The sequence below is a fragment of the Aotus nancymaae genome, unplaced genomic scaffold, assembly GCF_030222135.1.
Source record: "Aotus nancymaae isolate 86718 unplaced genomic scaffold, 86718_ANA_hifiasm-v0.15.2.pri h1tg000002l, whole genome shotgun sequence".
Classification (NCBI taxonomy): domain Eukaryota; kingdom Metazoa; phylum Chordata; class Mammalia; order Primates; family Aotidae; genus Aotus; species Aotus nancymaae.
Genome location: NW_026988413.1, coordinates 27,153,708 through 27,174,925, shown reverse-complemented (window position 1 = coordinate 27,174,925; position 21,218 = coordinate 27,153,708). Strand labels below are relative to the sequence as shown.

Here is a 21,218-nt window from a genome sequence, read left to right as displayed (position 1 = left end):
GGGCTTAAATGACTGTTAGCCATTTCAAAAATTCATATCCAGCTTCAAAGCATCAAGATTTGCCATCATTTATGATATTCAAACAGAAAGTGTTTGAAACAATAATGGCATTGTAAGAGTAAGTTCATAACCTTCCATATACTTACATTCCTTTTCTTTCCAAAAAGTAGCTATGCCACTATTTAGAAAAAAAAAAACAAAAAACACTCGTGTATAGATGTAAACTGTTTTAAAGGGAGATCTCATGCAATCATGTAACTACGGAGAGCCCTCTAAAACTATATTTGGAGAGTGTCCCAAAGATGAGCACGTCAAATTATACTGAATATATATCCAGAGAGAAATGTTTTAAAGAGCATACGCCAGGATGTAAATAATGACACTCTTTAAGGGATAAGATTATAAGACATTTTGATTTTTCTTTACTTTGGCTTACAGATTTTCTTATATTACTCCAATGGATATGGGTCATTAATACAATTTAAATATACATCCACATACAAACACACAAAATAGAACAAAGTACACATAGATGTTGCAAAATTCCAAGATCCAAGCATTAAAGATGTTTGATCTAAATTTGCACAGCTCATTATTTAAAAGCTCAAAATTTGGCTCAGGAAGAACAGTACACCTACCCAGATACAACAGGGGCAAGATTTAAAAAAGAATGTTGAAATTGGGTTTATCTTACCTCCTCACCCTTCTGTATAATTTTACAACTATCTACACACCTCAAAAAGGAATCCTTGCCTTTTCTAAGTGAGCCACAACCTTTCAGAATGTTTAAAGCACATCTCAACAGTAATTACATTGTTGACGACCTGAAAATAGGTCACCCCACACAACTGATTGAAACTCTCTTATGCAACCTTCCTCTGGAGGAAACAAGAACAGCTTGTACAAATATTTCAGCTAAATCTACTTCCCTAAGAGAAGATGATACACATTTGTAGGCATTATCAAGTCCTGAAAGCACACAGAAAGGGAAAAGAAAAAAATTATGAAGAAGTTAAATTAGCTTAGTCATTTGTTTCAACCAATTTCATATTGCATCATTAATTTAAGAAAGCATGGAGGCTTTTTGTGTAAATAGTTAATAAATAGGCAATGCCTGACTCAGTTTAGACATTATTACTTAGAAAGTTATGTTGAGATAATCATACTACCTAGAAAAATACATTAAGATAAGGTCTGAGAAATGACTACATTTCTACAGGATGTGAAAATTGTATTTCTGTAAGTTCACTGTTAGTTTCAACAAACTCTATTGTTTTCTTCTTTTTTTTTTTGAGACAAGTCTCGCTCTGTCACCAGGCTGGAGTGCAGAGGCGTGTTCTTGGCTGACTGTAACGTCCACCTCCTGGGTTCAAGCAATTCTCCTGCCTCAGCCTCCCGAGTAGCTGGGAGGCACCTGCTACCATGCCCAGCTAATTTTTGTATTTTTAGTAGAGATGGGGTTTCATCATGTTGGCCAGGATGGTGATCTACCCGTCTTGGCCTCCCAAAGTGCCGGGATTACAGGCGTGAGCCACTGCACCCGGCCTATTGTTTCCTTTCTGACTAGGAATGTGGGGTTAACAAAACTAGACTTAGCATGCCAATTTTCAGCCTTTAGGTAATTAGGCATTTATGAAATGTATCTGAATTTATATGATTTGGACTTATATAAAGCCTTTAAAGTCATATAACTAAACAACACAGGAGTTTTAAATGGTTGAATAGAAAGAAATACCCTAAAGTTAGAAGATGAATAAACTGGGGACAGGGAACCACAACACAACAGAAAAGCCCTCTCAAAAGGAGAGGATGTACAGGTGTGCACATTTCTACACCTATACAGGTGCTAAATCAGATGTGCTCGGGGGTTGTCTCAAAGACTTAACACCCCTGTAAAGACTTAGAGGCCCCTGTATAGCAAGAAAGAAACATCTGATTCAATTACCTGTAAAGGATCTTCTTCAGTATTGGGTTTAGAAAACTCTTCTAAAGGACCTCAAGGAAATTACCAATTTATTCTTCAAATGAATACTGACTTCCCCAGTCCAAGAAGAAACTATAGATGCAGTATTTTTATAGAATAAAACTCTGACACACACAAAGTAGCTAGATGTTGGAGGAGAGACTGTTCCTTTTAAGTGGGACCTAGTTGGTGATGATCCCAACTTTTCTGAACCATTTGCCCTGCAAAGAAATGGGGGAGCCTCGAATTAAACCACAAAGCTCAGAATATTTTGGTCCATCTCTTTTAAGAAGACCTTTTTGTTAAGAGTGGGGGTGTAGTGGGGAGTGGTCTAGACTCCAGGAGATTGGGCATTAGGTCTTAAGACAGCCACAGCAGTAGCAAAATGTTTAAACTCTGGCAATTCTGAACATGACCTTCAGAATGCTCAATAAATTACAACTGTATTGTTCTTACTTAAAATTGGTCAATATTTTATCATAAAGACATGTATAAAGTGAAGCAAAAAAAAAAAAAAAGTTGGCTTAAGTTAACTAAATTACTACCATTCTACAATCTCCAAATATTTAAAGGTATCAACCTTCAATCAGATAGATCTCTCACTGAGTGCCTTACTGGGGACTGGGGGTGACAGGTAAATAACATCCCCCATTAAGGTAAAGAAAAAGTACCTCTTTGTACAACTCCAGTGAGGTTTCTATTCTTTCTTCTGCTGTTTAGAGGGCTAAGACATGGGGAGACTGCAAGGGTCATTTAATTGTGAGGTACCCAGAGTTGGAGTGAACAAAAAAGCAAAGTAGCATCTAGGGAGGATTTCTGAAAATGATAGGATTAGAACATTCATTCTATGGCATTCAAAATTAGACTTAAGATATGTTTATTATTTTCCTGCTAACAGCTTGAAGAGGAGTGGGGCCTTAAAGCTGGTTAAATCTGACATTGAAAGACAAAAATCTCAAGTAATGGTCATTATAATTATGCAGAGTATATTTAAATATCTTTTAACACACTACAGAAGTTCCCCCCAAAAGTCATTGATTAATTAACCAAAGCCAAAAAGGGAAAAATTCAATTAAGTAGCCATTTCTGGAATTAATTATCTCCCATGAAATGAAGAATTTTTTTTCCTCTTAGATTTCAAAACTCTCTAAGGAGAGAAACCAAGTAGTCACATACCTATAGATGGAGATTTGAAAGGGTATTTATCAGGTAGGTCCACTCTAACTTTCCATACTCCGCCTTCATATGGTGCTGAAATAAAAGTAAAAATATTCATCAGAACTGCGTCTCCAAATTAGAAAATAAATCTGAGTGTAAATTAAACATTATCCCCTCATCTTCTGAAAACCTTCCAAATTAATTCCTTCAAGAGTCAGGGACCTGTAACAATCAGTAGGTGCACCATGTTCAGATTAAGGTACTTTTCTTGGAAAGATCCAGAGTCAAAAAATAAGCAGATTCATTCTCTTTTGTAATTTACATGATTCTTCAAAATTACGAAACACTATTCAATTATTTGGTAAGTAACAGCCATGTTACTTTCTCTCCTATCTCAATAAACCCCATGCCCATCCCCCCTCCAAAGCCAAAAAACAAAAAAACAAAAAACATTTTCTGGAAACCACCCACGTGGCCATCAACAAAACCCACAATTTACAACTCATGTCTAGTACTGTCACGTAGAGATAAAGAGAAAGCTATAGTCGGCCCTCTACATCTGCAGGTTCCACATCCCCGGATTCAACCAACCACAGATCAAAAATATTCAAGAAAAAAAATTCCAAACAAGAGTAAATAACAATACAATTTTAAAAATACAAAAAAGGCCGGGTGCGGTGGCTCATGCCTGTAATCCCAACACTTTGGGAGGCTGAGGTGAGTGGATCACCTGAGGTCAGAAGTTTAGGAACAGACTGGTGAAACCCCATCTCTACTAAAATACAAAATGAGCTGGGAGTGATGGCGGACGACTGTAGTCCCAGCCACTCGGAGGCTGAGGCAGAAGAACTGCTTGAACCCGGGGGGCGGAGGTTGCAATAAGCAGTGATCACACCACTGCACTCCAGCCTGTTCGGCAGAGTGAGATTCCATCGTTAAAAAAAAAAAAAAAAAAAAGCCGGGCGCGGTGGCTCAAGCCTGTAATCCCAGCACTTTGGGAGGCCCAGGCGGGTGGATCACGAGGTCAAGAGATCGAGACCATCCTGGTCAACACGGTGAAACCCCGTCTCTACTAATACAAAAAATTAGCTGGGCATGGTGGCGTGTGCCTGTAATCCCAGCTACTCAGGAGGCTGAGGCAGGAGAACTGCCTGAACCCAGGAGGCGGAGGTTGCGGTGAGCCGAGATCGCGCCATTGCACTCCAGCCTGGGTAACGAGCAAAACTCCGTCTCAAAAAAAAAAAAAAAAAAAAAAAAAAAAAAAATACAGTATAACAACTATTTACATAATATTTGCATTGTGTTAGGTATTACAAGTAATCTAGAGATGATTTTTAAAGGACATGGGAGGATGTGTGTAGGTTACATACAAATTCTATGCCATTTTATATAGGGATTTGAGCATCTGTGGATTTTGGTATGGGGTGGTCCTGAAACCAATCCCTTGCAGATACCAAGGGACAACTGTATATAAAGTAATTGTGATAGGAGAAAGATTGCCTCACTGGTTCTGCAGTCCAACTAAACTTGCTTTTCAGAAACTATGGATGCTACTATCTGTCTTTGATGTTCTATTAAGAAATAGAGAAAAAGATTGTAATAGGAGAACACATACCAACACATGTACTTACTTCCTTGTGGTCCATAAAACTTCACTACAAATTCATTGAGTCCTCCCAGGATCGTAACCTCATGTTTACTCTCAATGCTAAGGTGGACAGTAAAGGAAATTACACAGGCTTTACAGTACCTGGCAGAATTATGAATAACATCCCCGGGATGCACCACTTAAAGTGCTACCAAAATCTGGCATGACATTGATAAAATATACATAATAATTCTGGTAGTTTAGAGGCAATAAATACTCTTGTGAGAAGAATATGCATGAGCTTTGGACTCAAGAGACTGCCATTCAAATCCCAAGACTGCCATTTACTGAGTAAGCCCAGCCAAAATAATGTCAGTTTACTCCCTGAGTCTTTGTTTTCTCTTTGCAAACTGGGAAAACAGCATATCATAGGATTTTTATGAGGATTAGACAGGTTAAACATGTTAAATGTGTAAGACTGCATTTTGTCTATATACATGAAAAACAGGCCAGGCACGGTGGCTCATGCCTGTAATCCCAACACTTTGGAAGGCCAAGGCAGATGGATTACCTGAGGTTAGGAGTTCGAGACCAGCCTGGCCAATATAGTGAAACCCCATCTCTACTAAAAAATACAAAATCACCCAGGTGTGGTAGTGCATGCCTGTAGTCCCAGCTACTCGGGAGGCTGAAGCAGGAGAACAGCTTGAACTTGAGAGGTGGAGGTTGCAGTGAGCTGAGATCACGCCACTGCACTCCAGCCTGGGTGACAGAGCGAGACTCAGTCTCAAAATAAATGAATGAATAAATAAATAAATAAATAAACAAACAAACAAAATAAAAAATGTACATGAAAAATACGTGCTTTATTTTAGCTTTTCTCTCCCTTTCTACCCTCTCTTTCTCAATCTATCCCTAATGAGCCTGTCATATAAACCCAGTATTCCCTTTAGTCAAATTCAAAATTCAGCAAAATACATATTGCCCTAAACCAGAAATGCTATACTCCTAAAATGAGGGATTTACTAAGAAGAGTTCCCACAGTTGTCTCCTTGGCATGTGGAATAATCAATATAGTTAATGATACAACCTTGCTATGAGCAGTACTGCCAAATGCAAAAGACCAACAAAACAAAACAAATATTTTTAAAAATCTCATCCATGACATTTGCTTTCAACTACTCTTCTCCACCCCGCAAACTCCACCTTCTTCAGACTTGCCTCAAGGTTTGGTGTGCTCCAGGACTCTAATCACACAGGGGTAACAGGGCTGTGCTCCCTTCCTCCAAAACTTACCTACCCCTGAGATGCTTGTCCCTTTAAGGTACTAAGATTAAATTCTAAGAACCAAATAAATCCATATTAGTAGAGAGGACTATTTGTCTAAAATCTGTTCTATGTATCTGCTTTGCGGTAAAATTCAAAAATGATTCTCTCAGTAAGAATTTTAAGTGACAGAGGCTTGGCGAAGCTCTCAAATCCCACTATAACATTAAAAAGGAAAACATGATAGACTGGTCTCAAATTTCTCAATCAGCAGTGCAAATTATATACTGTTATACAAAACAGAAAGAAACATTAAAATAGTTTTAATGATCTCTTACAGAGTAAATTTGAAATTAAATATTTGGCACTTCAAGCCCGTGTCCTGTAGGACACAGAACTGACTGCAAGATGCCAGGTATATTTTTGGTAAAGTCCTTGACTCACAAGCTCTGAATAGTATCCCCAAGAGATTTTTAAATAAGATAGTTCAGTCTAGGCTAATTTGATCTAATTCTTTTCTAAATGATAACTAAGAAACATGCACACTAAAAGGATTTAATACTTTCCACACAGGAAAATTGGCTTTATTTCTGGCTTGGTCAAATGGACACATGCAAGCCTACTCTGACCAGTCACTCTCTGACATCCTACAAAATATTTAAAAGTTAATGTTAATGTAATAAGTAAAAGTATAACATGTTTAACATGTTTTAAAACTTAAAAAAGCATCCTTGTGTCAGGTAAAAAGGGCAAATCCAGGCTGGGCGTGGTGGCTTACGCCTGTAATCCCAGCACTATGGGAGGCTGAGGCAGGTGGATCACCTGAGGTCAGGAGTTTGAGACCAGCCTGACCAACACAGAGAAATCCTGTCTCTATTAAAAATACAAAATTAGCCAGGCATTGTAGCACATGCCTGTAATCTCAGCTATTCAGGAGGCTGAGGCAGAAGAACTGCTTGAACCCAGGGGGCAGGGGTTGCAGTGAGCTGAGATTTATGCCATTGAATTCCAGCCTGGGCAACAAGACCAAAAATCAGTCTCAAAAAAAAAAAAAAAAAAAGGCAAATCCAGTTAAAATAAAATTAAACATAATACAGCCCTTAAAGAAAACAGACATCTAAAACACTTCTATATTATAAAAGACAAAGGACAAACTAGGAAGGAAAAAACACTGTGGATTTTTAAAACAAATTATTACGAAGCAGTAAGAAAAAAATACAAATACCACAACAAAGAAAAGACCAGAATATCCAAGTCAAGTAAACTGAAATGGGTAAAACTGAAGTATAAAAAAGTGTGACTCATTAAAGAAGTTTAAAAATGGTATTTTCTCACTATAAACAATGAAAACAATGAAAGAGCTGGATAAAAATCTAGTGTTCAGTGGAGTATGAATTAGTACTTCTGAGGACAAATCCAGCACTACCTTCCAAAACTTAAAATGAATTTACTCTTTTATTCAAATTTCACTTCTATGAAGTTATTTTTTTTTTAAATAGCCAGACACTGTTGGTGGGAGTGTGATATGGTTTCACCCACTCTGAAAAACTGTTGGCAGTACTAAACCTGCACATATGCATACCCTATGAATGTCAGTGCTACTCCCAGAGATATGCCCAATACATATGGATAGTCACATTCACCGAAGCCCATGTTTAAGAATGTTCACAGCACTATTTGTAACATCCAAAAATTAGAGACAATCCAAATATTCATCAACGGCATAAAAAATAAGCTGTAGTATAGTCACCCAAAAGAAAATTACAAAGCATTAAAAAACAAAAAAGAGGCTGGGGATGGTGCCTCATGCCTGTAATCCCAGCACTTTGGGAGGCCGAGGTGGGTAGATCACTTGAGGTCAAGTGTTTGAGACCAGCTTGGCCAACAGGGTTTCCAGACATAGAAACCCTGTCTTTACTAAAAGTACAAAAATTAGCTGGGTGTGGTGGCGGGTGCCTGTAGTCCTAGCTATTCAGGAGGCTGAAACAGGAGAATCATTTGAATCCAGAAGGCAGAGATTGTAGTGAGCTGAGATTTTACCACTGCACTCCAGCCTGGGCAACAGAGTGAGACTCCATGTCAAAAACACACAAGTTAAAAAAAAAGAAAGAATTTATACACATAAATGTATGTGTTTTACATATTTCAGCACTGAACTACAAAAATAATTTGTCTACAAAAATTAGCCGAGTGTGGTGGTGCGCACCTATAATCCCAGCAACTTGGGAGGCTGAAGCAGGAGAATTGCTTGAACACGGGAGGCAGAGGTTGCAGCGAGCCAAGACTGCACCACTGCACTACAGCCTGGGCAACAAAGTGTGACTCTGTCTCAAAAAAATAAAGACAATTTCTGTACTTTTTGTTTGTATATATGTTATTCTTTAATAAAAAGTTTACAAAAATAAGTGTGTCTGATAAATCTGTATATATGTTTACTGGAATATTTGAAGTTTAAAAATGTAAACAGTCTAAACATTTATCAATAAGAAACTGGTTAAATCAATTACTATTTTCTTTTTTTTTTTTGAGATGGGGTCTCACTCTGGCATTCAGGCTGGAGCACAGTAGCATGATCATGGCTCACTGCAGTCTCCACCTCCCAGGGAGTGATCCTCCCACCTCTACTTCCTCCTAACTGGGACTCCAGTGGGCACCACCACACCCAGCTAATATGTTTAGTTTTTGTAGAGAGAGCGTCTATGTTGCCCACACTGGTCTTGAACTCCTGGGCTCAAGTGATCCTCCCACCTCGGCTTCCCAGAGTGCTGGGATTATAGGTGTGAGCCACCGTGCCTAGCCAGATGACTTATAAGCCATTTATACAATAGGTGGCTGGCTGCACTGGCTCATGCCTATAACCCCAGCACTTTGAAAGGCCTAAGGCAGGAAGACTGTTTGAGCCCAGGAGTTTGAGGCTGCAGTGGGCTATGATTGTGCCACTCTATTCCAGCCTGAGAGACAGAGTGAGAACCTCTCTAAAACACTCACACACACACACACACACACACACACCATATGCAGTAGGCTATTATTAATATCTATCAGTGCCCTCTTCCCAGTCAGAGCTCCACTAATGTATGTGTCTGTTCACTTAGGGTATCCAGAAGAAGTCAACTGAATTAAGTTGTACAAAGATATTCCAGTCCTTAAAACGAGTAAACTGACAAAGATAAAGAACGGAGTAATGCAGAATATTAGAGTTTAATAAAAGAAGTCTTAAACTAATTTTATAATACAAAAATCCACAGATGCAGCATTCTCCATCGATCAGAACTAATTTGCAATGAATGACACTGATCTATAGCTATTACTTTTAATTATGTCACTGCTGGGAAAACGGAAGGTATCTTTTCTATCCTTTACCTGGATGCAATAAAACAAGGTTTCTTCCATTTTGAGTTTTGGAATTTAGTCCATACTTACATCTCTTTTGTAAAAAAGATTATCCAAGCCTTCTCTTTCCCATGATCCCCAGTAAACCTACATGCCAGATACAATGGGCCTGTGTTTAATCATACATCACATCATAAATTAAAGAGTTCTCATAGTCTACCTCACATGAAAAACCAAAAGCAAACTGAACTAAACTTTCAAAACTTTTAACCAAATGGTAAAATAAGAAGCTGTGCTAACTTTATGCTGCCTTGGAATGGTACAAGCACAAAATGATATAGAAAAAAGAAATAGATTTAGTCTAAAGAAAGACATTGCATTAAAAATAAGCCATTCCATCACCACTGAATGAATGACTTGCCACAAAAAAAATATAATAATTACTTCACTGCTGTTACCACGTGTATTTATGGTAGAGACCACGAGTTTCTTTCTCCTCTCTGCTGCAAAGTCAAGGGCAAGGAAGGTAATAAGAAGGCAGATTAAAATGACAAAAATAATTATCTATTTCTGGGCGTGCTGGTCAGGCTGGGAGACTGGTGGGACTCACTAGAAGGTGCCTCATTACTTTCTCTGTTTCAAAGCTTAAAAATATAAAATACCCTTCAGATACCATTCTGGTAAAAACTCATTAAATAAAACCACAAATCACATTTTATATTCACCTTTTTTGATCTTATTCACAAATACTGCTTTATACCCACTTAGCATTTTACTATTAAGGGGTATCATCATTTTGTGTACAATAATGATTAACGGTTCTAAGAACCTAAGTCCATTTCACGTTTAAAGTGCCAGCCAATCACCACATTATTTTCCCTGAAAGGCATTACTGATTACACAATCTAATATTTAAAGGCAAATGCCAAACTGTCAAGAGATAAATGACATTCTTGGCAAAATGTGTCTATCAGGGTTTTACAAGTGATTTTTATATAGTTCTGAAATTTTCCAGAAAGGGAGCCAAAGGCAAAGTCTGTGCCATAGGATTGACAATAACGGGTCAAGGACCAAGGATTCAGGGACCATTGTATCTAAATTTACTAGTAACGAGTTCATAAAAGGGTGCCCTCCCTGAGCTGTGTGGAAGGAAACAAGGCCCTGGCATGAAGAACGTGCTTCTGTGCAGAGGGCAGAAGCAAGCTGTGTGGATTTCTCTCCGTGTTCGGACCCAGCTGTTTCCTACTCTCCTGGAGATGAATCACACTAGAAAAGCTGAAGAAACTTGGCAACTTTCACTATCTGGTTTGTTTTTTTTTTTTCTTTTGTAAAAAAAAAAAATGCCTGTTAATCCATTAATATGTAAGTATCACAAAAATAGTGCTTTTGGGGGATATGTTTATAAGGAATCCTTCTCTTTCAGAGACATAAATGGAAATATTTACTAATAAAAATGTATCTAAGATTGGCTAATAAATAACCCAGTGTGGGTAGGAGAGGTAGAGAAGAACTAGTAGTGGCCCGGCAATGTTAATGATTGAGTCCTAGTGGCACATGGCGATTTGTTACACTGTTCTTGCTATTTTTTGTTTTGTAAGTTTTCCATAATAAAATGTTATTTAAAAACCTAATAACATAGTTATCATCAAAAGTTTAGCTTTGTAGAGGCATAAAGGTTTAGAAGAACTTAGCTACTAGAGCTCTCTCAAACCTTTTTTTTTTTTGAGAAGTCTGGCTCTGTCGCCCAGGCTGGAGTGCAGTGGGTGATCTTGGCTCACCACAACCTCTGCCTCCCAGGTTCAAGAGATTCTCTTGCCTCAGCCTCCTGAGTAGCTGGGATTACAGGTGCATGCCACTACGCCCAGCTAATTTTTGGATTTTTAGTAGAGACAGGGTTTTACCATGTGGGTCAGGCTCCAACTCCTGACCTCATGATCTGCCTGCCTCAGCCTCCCAAAGTGCTGGGATTACAGGTGTGAGCCACTGTGCCCGTCCTCTCTTAACATTTATGAAACAATCTAAGTTTTCCTGAAATATAACAGTTTGAAGGAGACAAAAAAGTTTCTGAGGTGTAACAGTTTGAAGACGACCAAAAAAAAGCAAGTGATTCAGTATTTAAGAAAACAAAGACTGGTAGGGCATGGTGGCTCATGTCTGTAATTCTAGCACTTTGGGAGGCTGAGATGGGCAGATCACCTGAGGTCAGGAGTTCGAGACCAGCCTGACCAACATGGAGAAACCCCATCTCTACTAAAAATAAACCCCATTTCCCCTAAAAATACAAAATTAGCCGGGCATGGTGGTACATGCCTATAATCCCAGCTACTGGGGAGGCTGAAGCAAGAGAATCGCTTGAACCTGGGAGGCAGAATTGTGGTGAGCCAAGATTGCACCTCGACAACAAGAGTGAAACTCTATCTCAAAAAAAAAAAAAGAAAAGAAAACAAAGACTTTACATTGAAAGAGAAGCATCCTCTGCCAAGACAGTAAATCGATAGCTAATATTCTGAAGGAAACAAGTTTAAGTGGCTTCATAAGGATGTCTGTGAAAAATTAAATCACATGGAAAAAAGACAAGCACGTGTCTGTACATCCATGACAAACAGCCTCTGGGCAACATCCTAACTAAAGATACGCTCTTAAACTATAAGGAAAAATGGTCATGTCCAACAGAAAGGCTCCTGGTTGAAATAAGAGCTGAAAAAAATTTTAAGGTTTTTAATGTTCTTCAAATAAAGAGGGGGAAATTATTTAATTGAACGGTAGAAATAAAAGTTATTCAGAAAATAAGCATAACTTGGGAAAAGATTGCTAAGTAAAGAGAAAAAAAAGAAAAGTGGCACAGAGAAAAGACTATGGGGGGGCTTCTATCAGTGATGAAATCCATATGTATAAAGAATTAGGGACCATTGCGGTGGCTCACGCCTGTCATCCTAGCACTTTAGGAAGCCAAAGTGGGAGGACTGTTTGAGCCCAGGAGTTTAAGATCAGCCTGGGCAACATAGCAAGACCCTGTCTTTACAAGTAATTTTTAAAAATTTGCCAGGAATGGTAGCTTGCTCAAATCTGTAGTCCCAGCTACTTGAGAGGCTGAGGTGGGATTGCTTGAGCCTGGGAAGTCTAGGCCACAGTGAGCCGTGACTGGACTACTGCATTCCAGCCTGGGCAATATAGCAAGATCCCTATCTCAAAAGAAAAAAAAAGAAATAGCGGGGAGGACAAAAAAAAAAAAAAAGAATTAGAGCATATTTGTATTCATTTATCTCAACCTGGGAGGCAATACTATGTCAAGGGCAATCAACAAAACAACATACATGTGTCATTATCTTCTAAGCTCAAGCAGTTTTATTCCCTGTATCCCCCCTAAAACTATTTTTAAGAATTACTAGGAACTTGTTAAACTGAGTTATGAAAAATATAGTCTAGATCTGTTAGATCCACAAAAGATCAAAGAGGCTTTATTTCTAATCAGAGTTGGTTTCCTAAATATTCTATACGCCTTTCATATAAGCATCATAAGGCAAACTAACTATTTTGTTTTGTTTTGTTTTGGAGGCAGAGTCTTGCTCTGTTGCCCAGGCTACTGTACAATGGTGTAATCTCGGCTCCTTGAAACCTCCTCCTGCCTCAGCCTCCCTAGCTGGGATTAAAAGTATGGACCACCATTCCCAGGTAATTTTTACATTTTTGATAGAGACAGGGTTTCACCACATTGGTCAGGCTGGTCTTGGCCTCAAGTGATCTACCCAGCTCAGCCTCTTGAAGTGCTAGGATTACAGGCATGAGCCACGGCACCCAGCCATAAAAACTACTCTTAAACAGAGACTGCCTTCAAGAAGTTTGAAGTCTAGCAAGGGAACATGAGATCTGTTCATTAGGAAGTGCAGAAAGAGTTTGCATAAAGCACTACTAGAGCTCAGAGTAGGAGAGTTTTCTTCTAGCCTGGAGGGAGGGATAGGGACAGTCTGCTATGGAAGGTAAGGATTTACAAAATGTCTTAAGCAGAGTGTGATTTGGACACGCTGAGGTGGGAGAAAGAATTTAATGCAAAGGTTTAGTATACGACTGGTCCACAAAATTGAGAACAATACATATTTATTTTGATGAGTGGACCAAGGGAATACTAGAAAGTAGGCCAAGACCAGATTATGGAGGGCTCTGAAGTATGGATTTATCTGGCAAACAGGGAAACAGTATTCCATGCACAGTGCATCTATGTGTGCTTTACAAAGATAACCCACTGTGGTGTGTAGGACTGGCTGAAAGTGGGAATAAACAATGTTAAAGCAAAACAGCAGAAAAGAAATATTCAAGGCCTCAACTAAGATAATAGCTACAGGAATGACGGGAGATTAAACCGGGCCCTCACAGGCCTTCACAGCTGAATAGACCTGGCAGAGCCAGTAGAAAGCTCCAACATTGCTACAATGTCTTAATTTTCATGAGAAACCAAAAAACTGGATCTCCAAATCAATCTTCCAATTTCTAAATCAATCTCTAAATTTGTAAGTGTAAACAAAGTATATATGCTCCAATGTCTCCCTCTCAGTCAGGCTTTCTGGGACATCCTATTTACAACCACATACTCCTGACATGCCCACCACGCAATACACTACATATTTTACTTTTATCTCCTACTGCAGTGCAAGCTCCATAAGGGCAGGAATTGTTTATTTTGTTCAGACAAGAGTACCAGCAAGCAGTAGACACTCGATATAAAATGAACATGAGGCTGGGTGCAGTGGCTCACACCTATAATCCCAACACTTTGGGAAGCAAGGGTGGAAGGATCACTTGAGGTCAGAAGTCTGAGACCAGCCTCCTGGGCAACATAACAAAACCCAGTCTCTACAAAAATAAAATTTTTAAAAATTAGCCAGGCATGGTGGCACACGCTTACAGTCCTAGCTAATCGGGAGGCTGACAGGGGAGGATCGCATGAGCCCAGGAGTTAAGTCAGAAATCAGCGTTGGCAACACAGTGAGACCCCCATCTCTATAAAAAATACCAAAAAAATTAGCTGGGCAGGGTAGTAGGAGCCTGTAGTCCCAGCTACTTTGGAGGCTGAGGCAGGAGGATTACTGGAGCCCAGGAGTTTGAGGCTGCAGTAAGCTATGATGGCACCACTGAACTCCAGCCTGGGTGACACAGATAGCCTCTGCTACTTAAAAACAAACAAATTTAAATCAATTTTAAAATAATATGAACACTGGAATGAAGTTGTCAGTCTGAGACCTTAATACAATTTTTGCCACTCTGACAGGTGAGGTGATACTATACATACATACATACACACACACACACACACACACAAACACACAAAATATATATATACTATATATTTATATATACTATACATAAATATTATATATATATATATTTTTTTTTTTTTTTGAGATGGAGTTTCACTCTTGTTGCACAGGCTAGAGTGCAATGGCACAGTCATGGCTCACTGTAACCTCCGCCTCCCAGGTTCAAGTGATTCTCCTGCCTCAGCCTCCCAATAAGCTGGATTACAGGTGCCTACCACTATGCCCAGCTAAGTTTCACCACGTTGGCTAGGCTGGTCTCCAACTACTGACCTCAGGTGATCCATCTGCCTTGGCCTCCCAAAGTGCTGGGATTGCAGGCGTGAGGCACTGCGCCCAGCCAAAGGTGATATGATTAATGGCGAAGTGAAACACAGGACAGCAGGAAGTTTTCTAATAAAAGATACTATTAATAAGTTTACTTCTAAACACACTAAATTTGAGGTTATCAGTAGATAAACCAAATGGCAATATATTATAAACAGCTGGAAAACTCATGACTTAAAGTCAACTTGAAAATCACTTAAATCTGAGCCTGTTTCTTAATCTCTAAACAAAGGGGGAGGGACATTACCTCATTCACAGAACTGTGGAAAATTAAAAGAAATACTGTATATCCAAAGATACCGGGCCCAGCAGCTGACACAACAGGAACTTTTTAAATGTAAAAACAAATATACAGAACTCTGCCTAAATGAACTGCCACAAAACTAAAATTCAAAGGTTTAACATAGTTTTTTTTTTTCTTTTTATAGTTTTGTTTTTTTCCTACATGCTTAAGCAGAATACTAAAAAAAGCACTCTACACCCTTTCTTGATGCTGGGTCATCATTAAGAATAATAGTTGCTATACTGTACTATAAAATACAAGGATGCCCTTAGGAACAAATAAGAAATATACTTATTTTTTCCTATAGAAAATTTCCCATTGTTATGCTAAAGTCCTTGCACTGAGAGGTTCTTTTCCTGGTTTCTCTTTGTTCTTTTTTTAAATTTTTATTTTTAATTTTAATTTTTTTTTTTTTTTGTAAGATGGGGTTTCACCATGATGGCGATGGCGAGGCTGGTCTTGAACTCCTGACCTCAGGTGATCCACCCACCTCGGCCTCCCAAAGTGCTAGGATTACAGACATGAGCCACTGCGCCCGGCCTTCTTTTTGTTCTTAACCTTCAGCTATGTTTGGGAGATGTTACAGGGTTACTATCCTTTAAAACTTATCTACGGTAGGCTAGAAAAATCAGATAACTGAAGTTCATAAAATTACTGTATGTAGAAAAAAAAAAAAAAGGAAAATATATTCTAAGAAAGATATACTCCAATCAACTTTTAGCAGGTTTACAACTAAAATAGTTGGCCAAAGCTGTCAAACAGCTTCTGAGTAAGGGAAGTAGCACTTAAAAATAGCCGTTTCAAAATAAATATGTATTGCCCAGAAGCAAAAAATAAAATAAAATAAAAATTGGCAACTTACTATGGTATCCTGAATACTCAGCCTAGCTTTTCCCTGAATATATTATTCTATCGGACTTCCAAATAATAGAGTTAAAAGATTTGAAAAAGAAAAATTAAGACTCATAGAAAAAATTTTAGACAGACTTATCAGAAAGATACAAAATCTAAGTACCACACCCCCATAACCAACAAAATATTTTTAAAAGCAGATTTACAAAGTGAGATAGTCAAAGTCAGAGATGACCCAATTGCAGAAACAGTTTGAGAGAGAAAAGTGAAGGGAAACAGGGAAAAATAATGATGTCATCTTGAGAGCAAGAAAATATAGTCAAAACAAAAAAGATTTTGAAAGAAGTTCCAATTTCAGTTATGCACCTTAAAATATTTAGAAGCTAGAAGGCTACTGATGAAATAGCAATAGCTCCTTAATAAACTTCACTGCTTTGCTGTTTTATGGCAATAGTGCATATTTGCTTATTTGCAACTGAAAATTATAAATTTACATAATGTGCAAATGCATGTATATAAATTAGCAGTATATTAGCTAAACAGTATATTACTCTCTTAACTTCTAAAGGGTTCATCAAAAGCTTACCTTTGGGCTGGGCATGGTGGCTCACACCCTGTAATCCGAGCAGTTTGGGAGGCCGAGGAGGGCAGGAGTTCAAGACCAGCCTGGCTAACACAGCGAAACCCTGTCTCTACTAAAAATACAAAAATTAGCCAGGCATGGAGGTGCACGCCTATAATCCCAGCTACTCGGGAGGCTGAGGCAGGAAAATTACTTGAACCTGGGAGGCGAAGGTTGTGGTAAGCAAGACTGTGCCATTGCACTTGAGTCTGGGCAACAGAGAGAGACTCAGTCTTGAAAAGATAAAATAAAAATAAATTAATAAACAAATAGGACCAGTGGCTCAGGCCTATAATTCCAACACTCCAGGAGGTCAAAGCAGGCTGAGCTTCTGAGCTCAGAAATTTGAGACCAGCCTGGGCAATATGGCAAAACCTCATCTCTATGAAAAATACAAAAATTAGCTGGGCATGATGGCATGTGCCTGTAGTCCCAGTTACTCGAGAGGATTGTCTGAGCCCAGGAAGTCGAGGTTGCAGTGAACCATGATCACTCCACTGCACTCCAGCCTGAGCAACAGAACAAGACCCTGTTTCTAAATTTAAAAAATGATGTCCTTTTGTTTCATATCTAACCCCCTTAATTTTTTAAAAATTTCTTTTCTCAAAGTTGCATACTACTGCTACAGAAAAGTGACACTCACTGTCAAATAACTATCAGCTAGTCAAGCATTCAGTTTAAAATCTGCAAACTTGGAAAACAATTTTGAACTGCAGAGAAAAAATAAAGTCCTGCCAGATTCTCAAGACATTAGACACTTCAGAGATACTAACAAGTCCACAATGAAATTCTAAATCTAGAAAAATTGTAAAAATTTTTTGGAAAACTTTTAGAAGGTAGGACCTTAAAAGACATCTGGTACTTAATTAAAATCCACTTTTTCTGCTCTCAGGAAATTATAAAATTACTTTCGGAGACAACAAAAATCTTTCCTGGTTAACCGTAAGCCTGAAGGGAAACAATGAGCTGCGCGTCTGACGTGCTGTGCAGAAGTCCCAGGTGGCATTTAGTTATGTCTGTCACAGAGTCTCTATGTGGGGGCTATGGCATGAAAGAAAGCACAGGCGAAGATCTAGACCTGCAAATCCTAAGGGTGGAGACGAGATGAAACCCTTGTGCACATGAGAGAAACATGCAGGAAGAACCTTGTCATTCCAAAGGCAGAACCTACCTAATCACAGGCTGGTAAGACAAAGAAAAGAAATCACAACCTTAAAAATGACAAGAGGCCAGGCGCGGTGGCTCCCATCTGTAACCCCAGCACTATGAAAGGCCGAGGTGGGAGTATCACAAAGTCAAGAGATTGAGACCATCCTGGACAGCATGGTGAAACCCCGTCTCTACTAAAAATACAAAAATTAGCTGAGCGTGGTGATAGGTGCCTGTAATCCCAGCTACTTGGGAGGCTGAGGCAGGAGAATTGCTTGAACCCAGGAGGCGGAGGTTGTAGTGAGCTGGATCATGCCACTGCACTCCAGCCTGATGACAACGAGACTGTGTCTCAAAAAAAAAAAAAAAAAAAAATCACAACAGCATCTCACCTTGAAAACTTCTAAGTCATAGGCAACATATAATTTCCTCATAAATGATATAAAAACATCCAAATAATCAGGTGGCCCTCTGCAAAATCCTAATGAAGACATCTTTTATTTCTTCCCCCAAACTCCTCCTCCCCAAAACATCTATTTAAAAACATCCTACTTTCTCTTTTGGGCTGTATGTGCCTTTGCTGTACTACCCAGAGCGCTCATCACAAAGCAACTTGTCAATATTAACTAAGCTAAATTTAATATGACTTGATGGTGTATCTATGTAGTGCCTTTGGTATTCGAGTTTCCAATGTTCTCTGAAAAACATTGGCCGGGTGCGGTGACTCATGCCTGTAACCCCAGCACTTTGGGAGGCCGAGGCGGATGGATCACCTGAGGTCGGGAGTTCTCAAGACCAGCCTGACCAACATGGTGAAACCCCATCTCTACTAAAAAATTGAAAAAATTGCTGGGTGTGGTGGTGTGGGCACTTGTAATTCCAGCTACTTGGGAGGCTGAGGCAGGAGAAATCCCTTGAATCTAGGAGGCAGAGGTTGCAGAGCTGAGATCGTTCTACTGCACTCCAGCCTGGGCAATAAAGCCAGATTCCATCTCAAAAAAAAAAAAAAAAAAAAAAACTTTAAAAACACTATTTCCATTTTTCATTTTATTTATTTTCATCGCATTTATTTATTTGCTGATTGAGACAAGGTCTCACTGTTGCCCAGGATGGAGTGCAGTGGTGCGATCTCAGCTCAGCTCACTGCAGCCGCGACCCTCCCGGGTTCATATGATCCTCCCCCTCAGCCACCCCAGTAGCTGGGACTACAGGCATACATTACCACATCTGGCTCATTTATTATTTTTTTGTAGAGATGGGGTCTCCATATGTTGCCCAGACTAGTCTCAAACTATGGGTCTCAAGTGATCCTTCTACCTCAGTCTCCTAAAGTGCTGGGATTATAGGTGTGAGTCACCTTGCCTGGCCCCTTTTTTTTTCCATTTTAAATATAGTTTTTACTCTAACTTGAAATATAGACTGCAATGCCACGCAATGAAGATAGCATTTAGCTAAGTCAGTGTATAAAAATCTCTACTCACAGACATTTTAATCAGGCATATATGAATCATTCACAGTAAGCAGTTAAATTTTACGAGGAAATATTTTCTCTGGCATTCTTCACAGTGACAAATCGTTACCTCTGTAGAGTGATGGGTAAGAATAAATACCAAGCAGTGGTACCCCCCTTCAGCAGATAAAGATGATCAAAGTGTGAATAGTGGATCACAGACATGAGCAGGAAGAGATGCTAGATATGCCATCACCCCCTTCCTCTTACATTATATTCAGTACCCCAAAGTCACGGAGCCACTTACTCAAAGACCCCAGTCCACAAACCAGACCATGCCTCGTCTTCCTTTCCTTCCCTACACTAATTACCAGTTTATGTCTCTAGAGACTGATTCCCCATCTTAATGACTTCTGTAATATAATCTCAAGAAAATTCTTAAAATTCAAATATAAATGCTTATAAATCCAGAGGAAGAAGGAAAAGGTAACACATATGCACAAATAAAAAATGAGTGCTCTTACAATAGGTTAGAACCCACTACTCTAAAGATCTAATCATAGCCCCCTCGTTCTCTATCTTATATAACATGGATGGCTGACCCCTGCTGCTCCCTTTACTACTCCAAGTTCATTAAGCATAGCAGGTGTCAAATATTAAGTGGCACTAATAACAATTTAACCTTGATTTCATAAAACTTAAAAGGGGGAAGAATACTAGACTTTGGCCTTTTTAAAGTAATACATGCACAAAGGAATGAAGTTCAGGTTCAAAATCACTGTCAAGTTTTTATTCTGAAAAAAGCAAAACTAGAGATGAATACACTAGACAGTGCTAAATGCAATCTCCATGCAGAGAACTCTGCGTTCCAAAACAAATGAATATGCCTTTATTCAACTGGGCCCAGTTTCCATTGTCCCTTTGGAAGACTTATGAGAGGCAGTACCGATTATCTGTTGGAAGTTTGATAAAAACTTGTATAAACAGTGTTTTAAAAAATCAGAAAGTAATCTAAAGAGATATGGAAAATAGCAGTATCTTCTTGATTGAAATTCTGCTTAAAAACTATACAGAAGTGTAGTTAATAGGAAAATACTTTATTTGATCATATGTTCGAATAACTATTACAAGCTGCCTGTATTTACTATCTTTATCAATATTTAGGATGAAAGAACTGGGATAAAAACTTTCAACAGAAACCTGAATGCTGCTTAAAAAAAAAGTCCCTAGTGAAAATAAGCAAAAGAAATAATTTTATGGAAAGAAATTGCTGTTAAAGAAACATCCTGGCCGGGCGCGGTGGCTCACGCCTGTAATCCCAGCACTTTGGGAGGCCGAGGCGGGTGGATCACGAGGTCAAGAGATCGAGACCATCCTGGTCAACATGGTGAAACCCCGTCTCTACTAAAGGTACAAAAAATTAGCTGGGCACGGTGGTGCGTGCCTGTAATCCCAGCTACTCAGGAAGCTGAGGCAGGAGAATTGCCTGAACCCAGGAGGCGGAGGTTGCGGTGAGCCGAGATCGCGCCATTGCACTCCAGTCTGGGTAACAAGAGCGAAACTCCGTCTCAAAAAAAAAAAAAAAAAAAAAAAAAGAAACATCCTACCCCACAAGAAAATCACACCAATATGAGTAAATAAGAAAACCCTGGAAAGTCAAGGGAGGTGAAAGTAGACTGTAACTAGGTGTGCAATGTGATACAAGAGTGGTTAGAGCTATTTTCAGCATTATACAAGTAACAGGTGATAGATCTCAGAGAAAAAGCCAGCCTGCCATATTAGCAAGACTGCTAGCTCAAGACCAACAGAAATGACTAAGACACAGTTAAGAAATGAGCTGTCAGGTACAATTAGGACATATGGAAGTGATAAATAAACGATATGGAAACCAACCTAATCATTTAAGTAGAAGTTTGAG

General features: G+C 39.0%; 1 protein-coding gene across 3 annotated transcripts in view; it reads right to left on the bottom strand.

The window, feature by feature from the left end:
* The window catches only part of UBE2H (ubiquitin conjugating enzyme E2 H), a 113,389-nt gene that overhangs the window by 41,935 nt on the left and 50,236 nt on the right, over positions 1 to 21,218 (bottom strand). For 2 of the 3 annotated variants that reach the window (XM_012474050.3, XM_012474051.3), the window contains exons 2-3: positions 4,753 to 4,829; positions 3,140 to 3,214 (exon numbers count right to left, since the gene is read on the bottom strand). In XM_012474050.3, the coding sequence (XP_012329473.1) occupies positions 3,140 to 3,214; positions 4,753 to 4,829 (152 nt within the window). Of the gene's footprint in view, positions 1 to 3,139; positions 3,215 to 4,752; positions 4,830 to 16,665; positions 16,685 to 21,218 lie in introns of those variants that run through there. The other variant, XM_064373535.1, reaches the window with a different exon arrangement.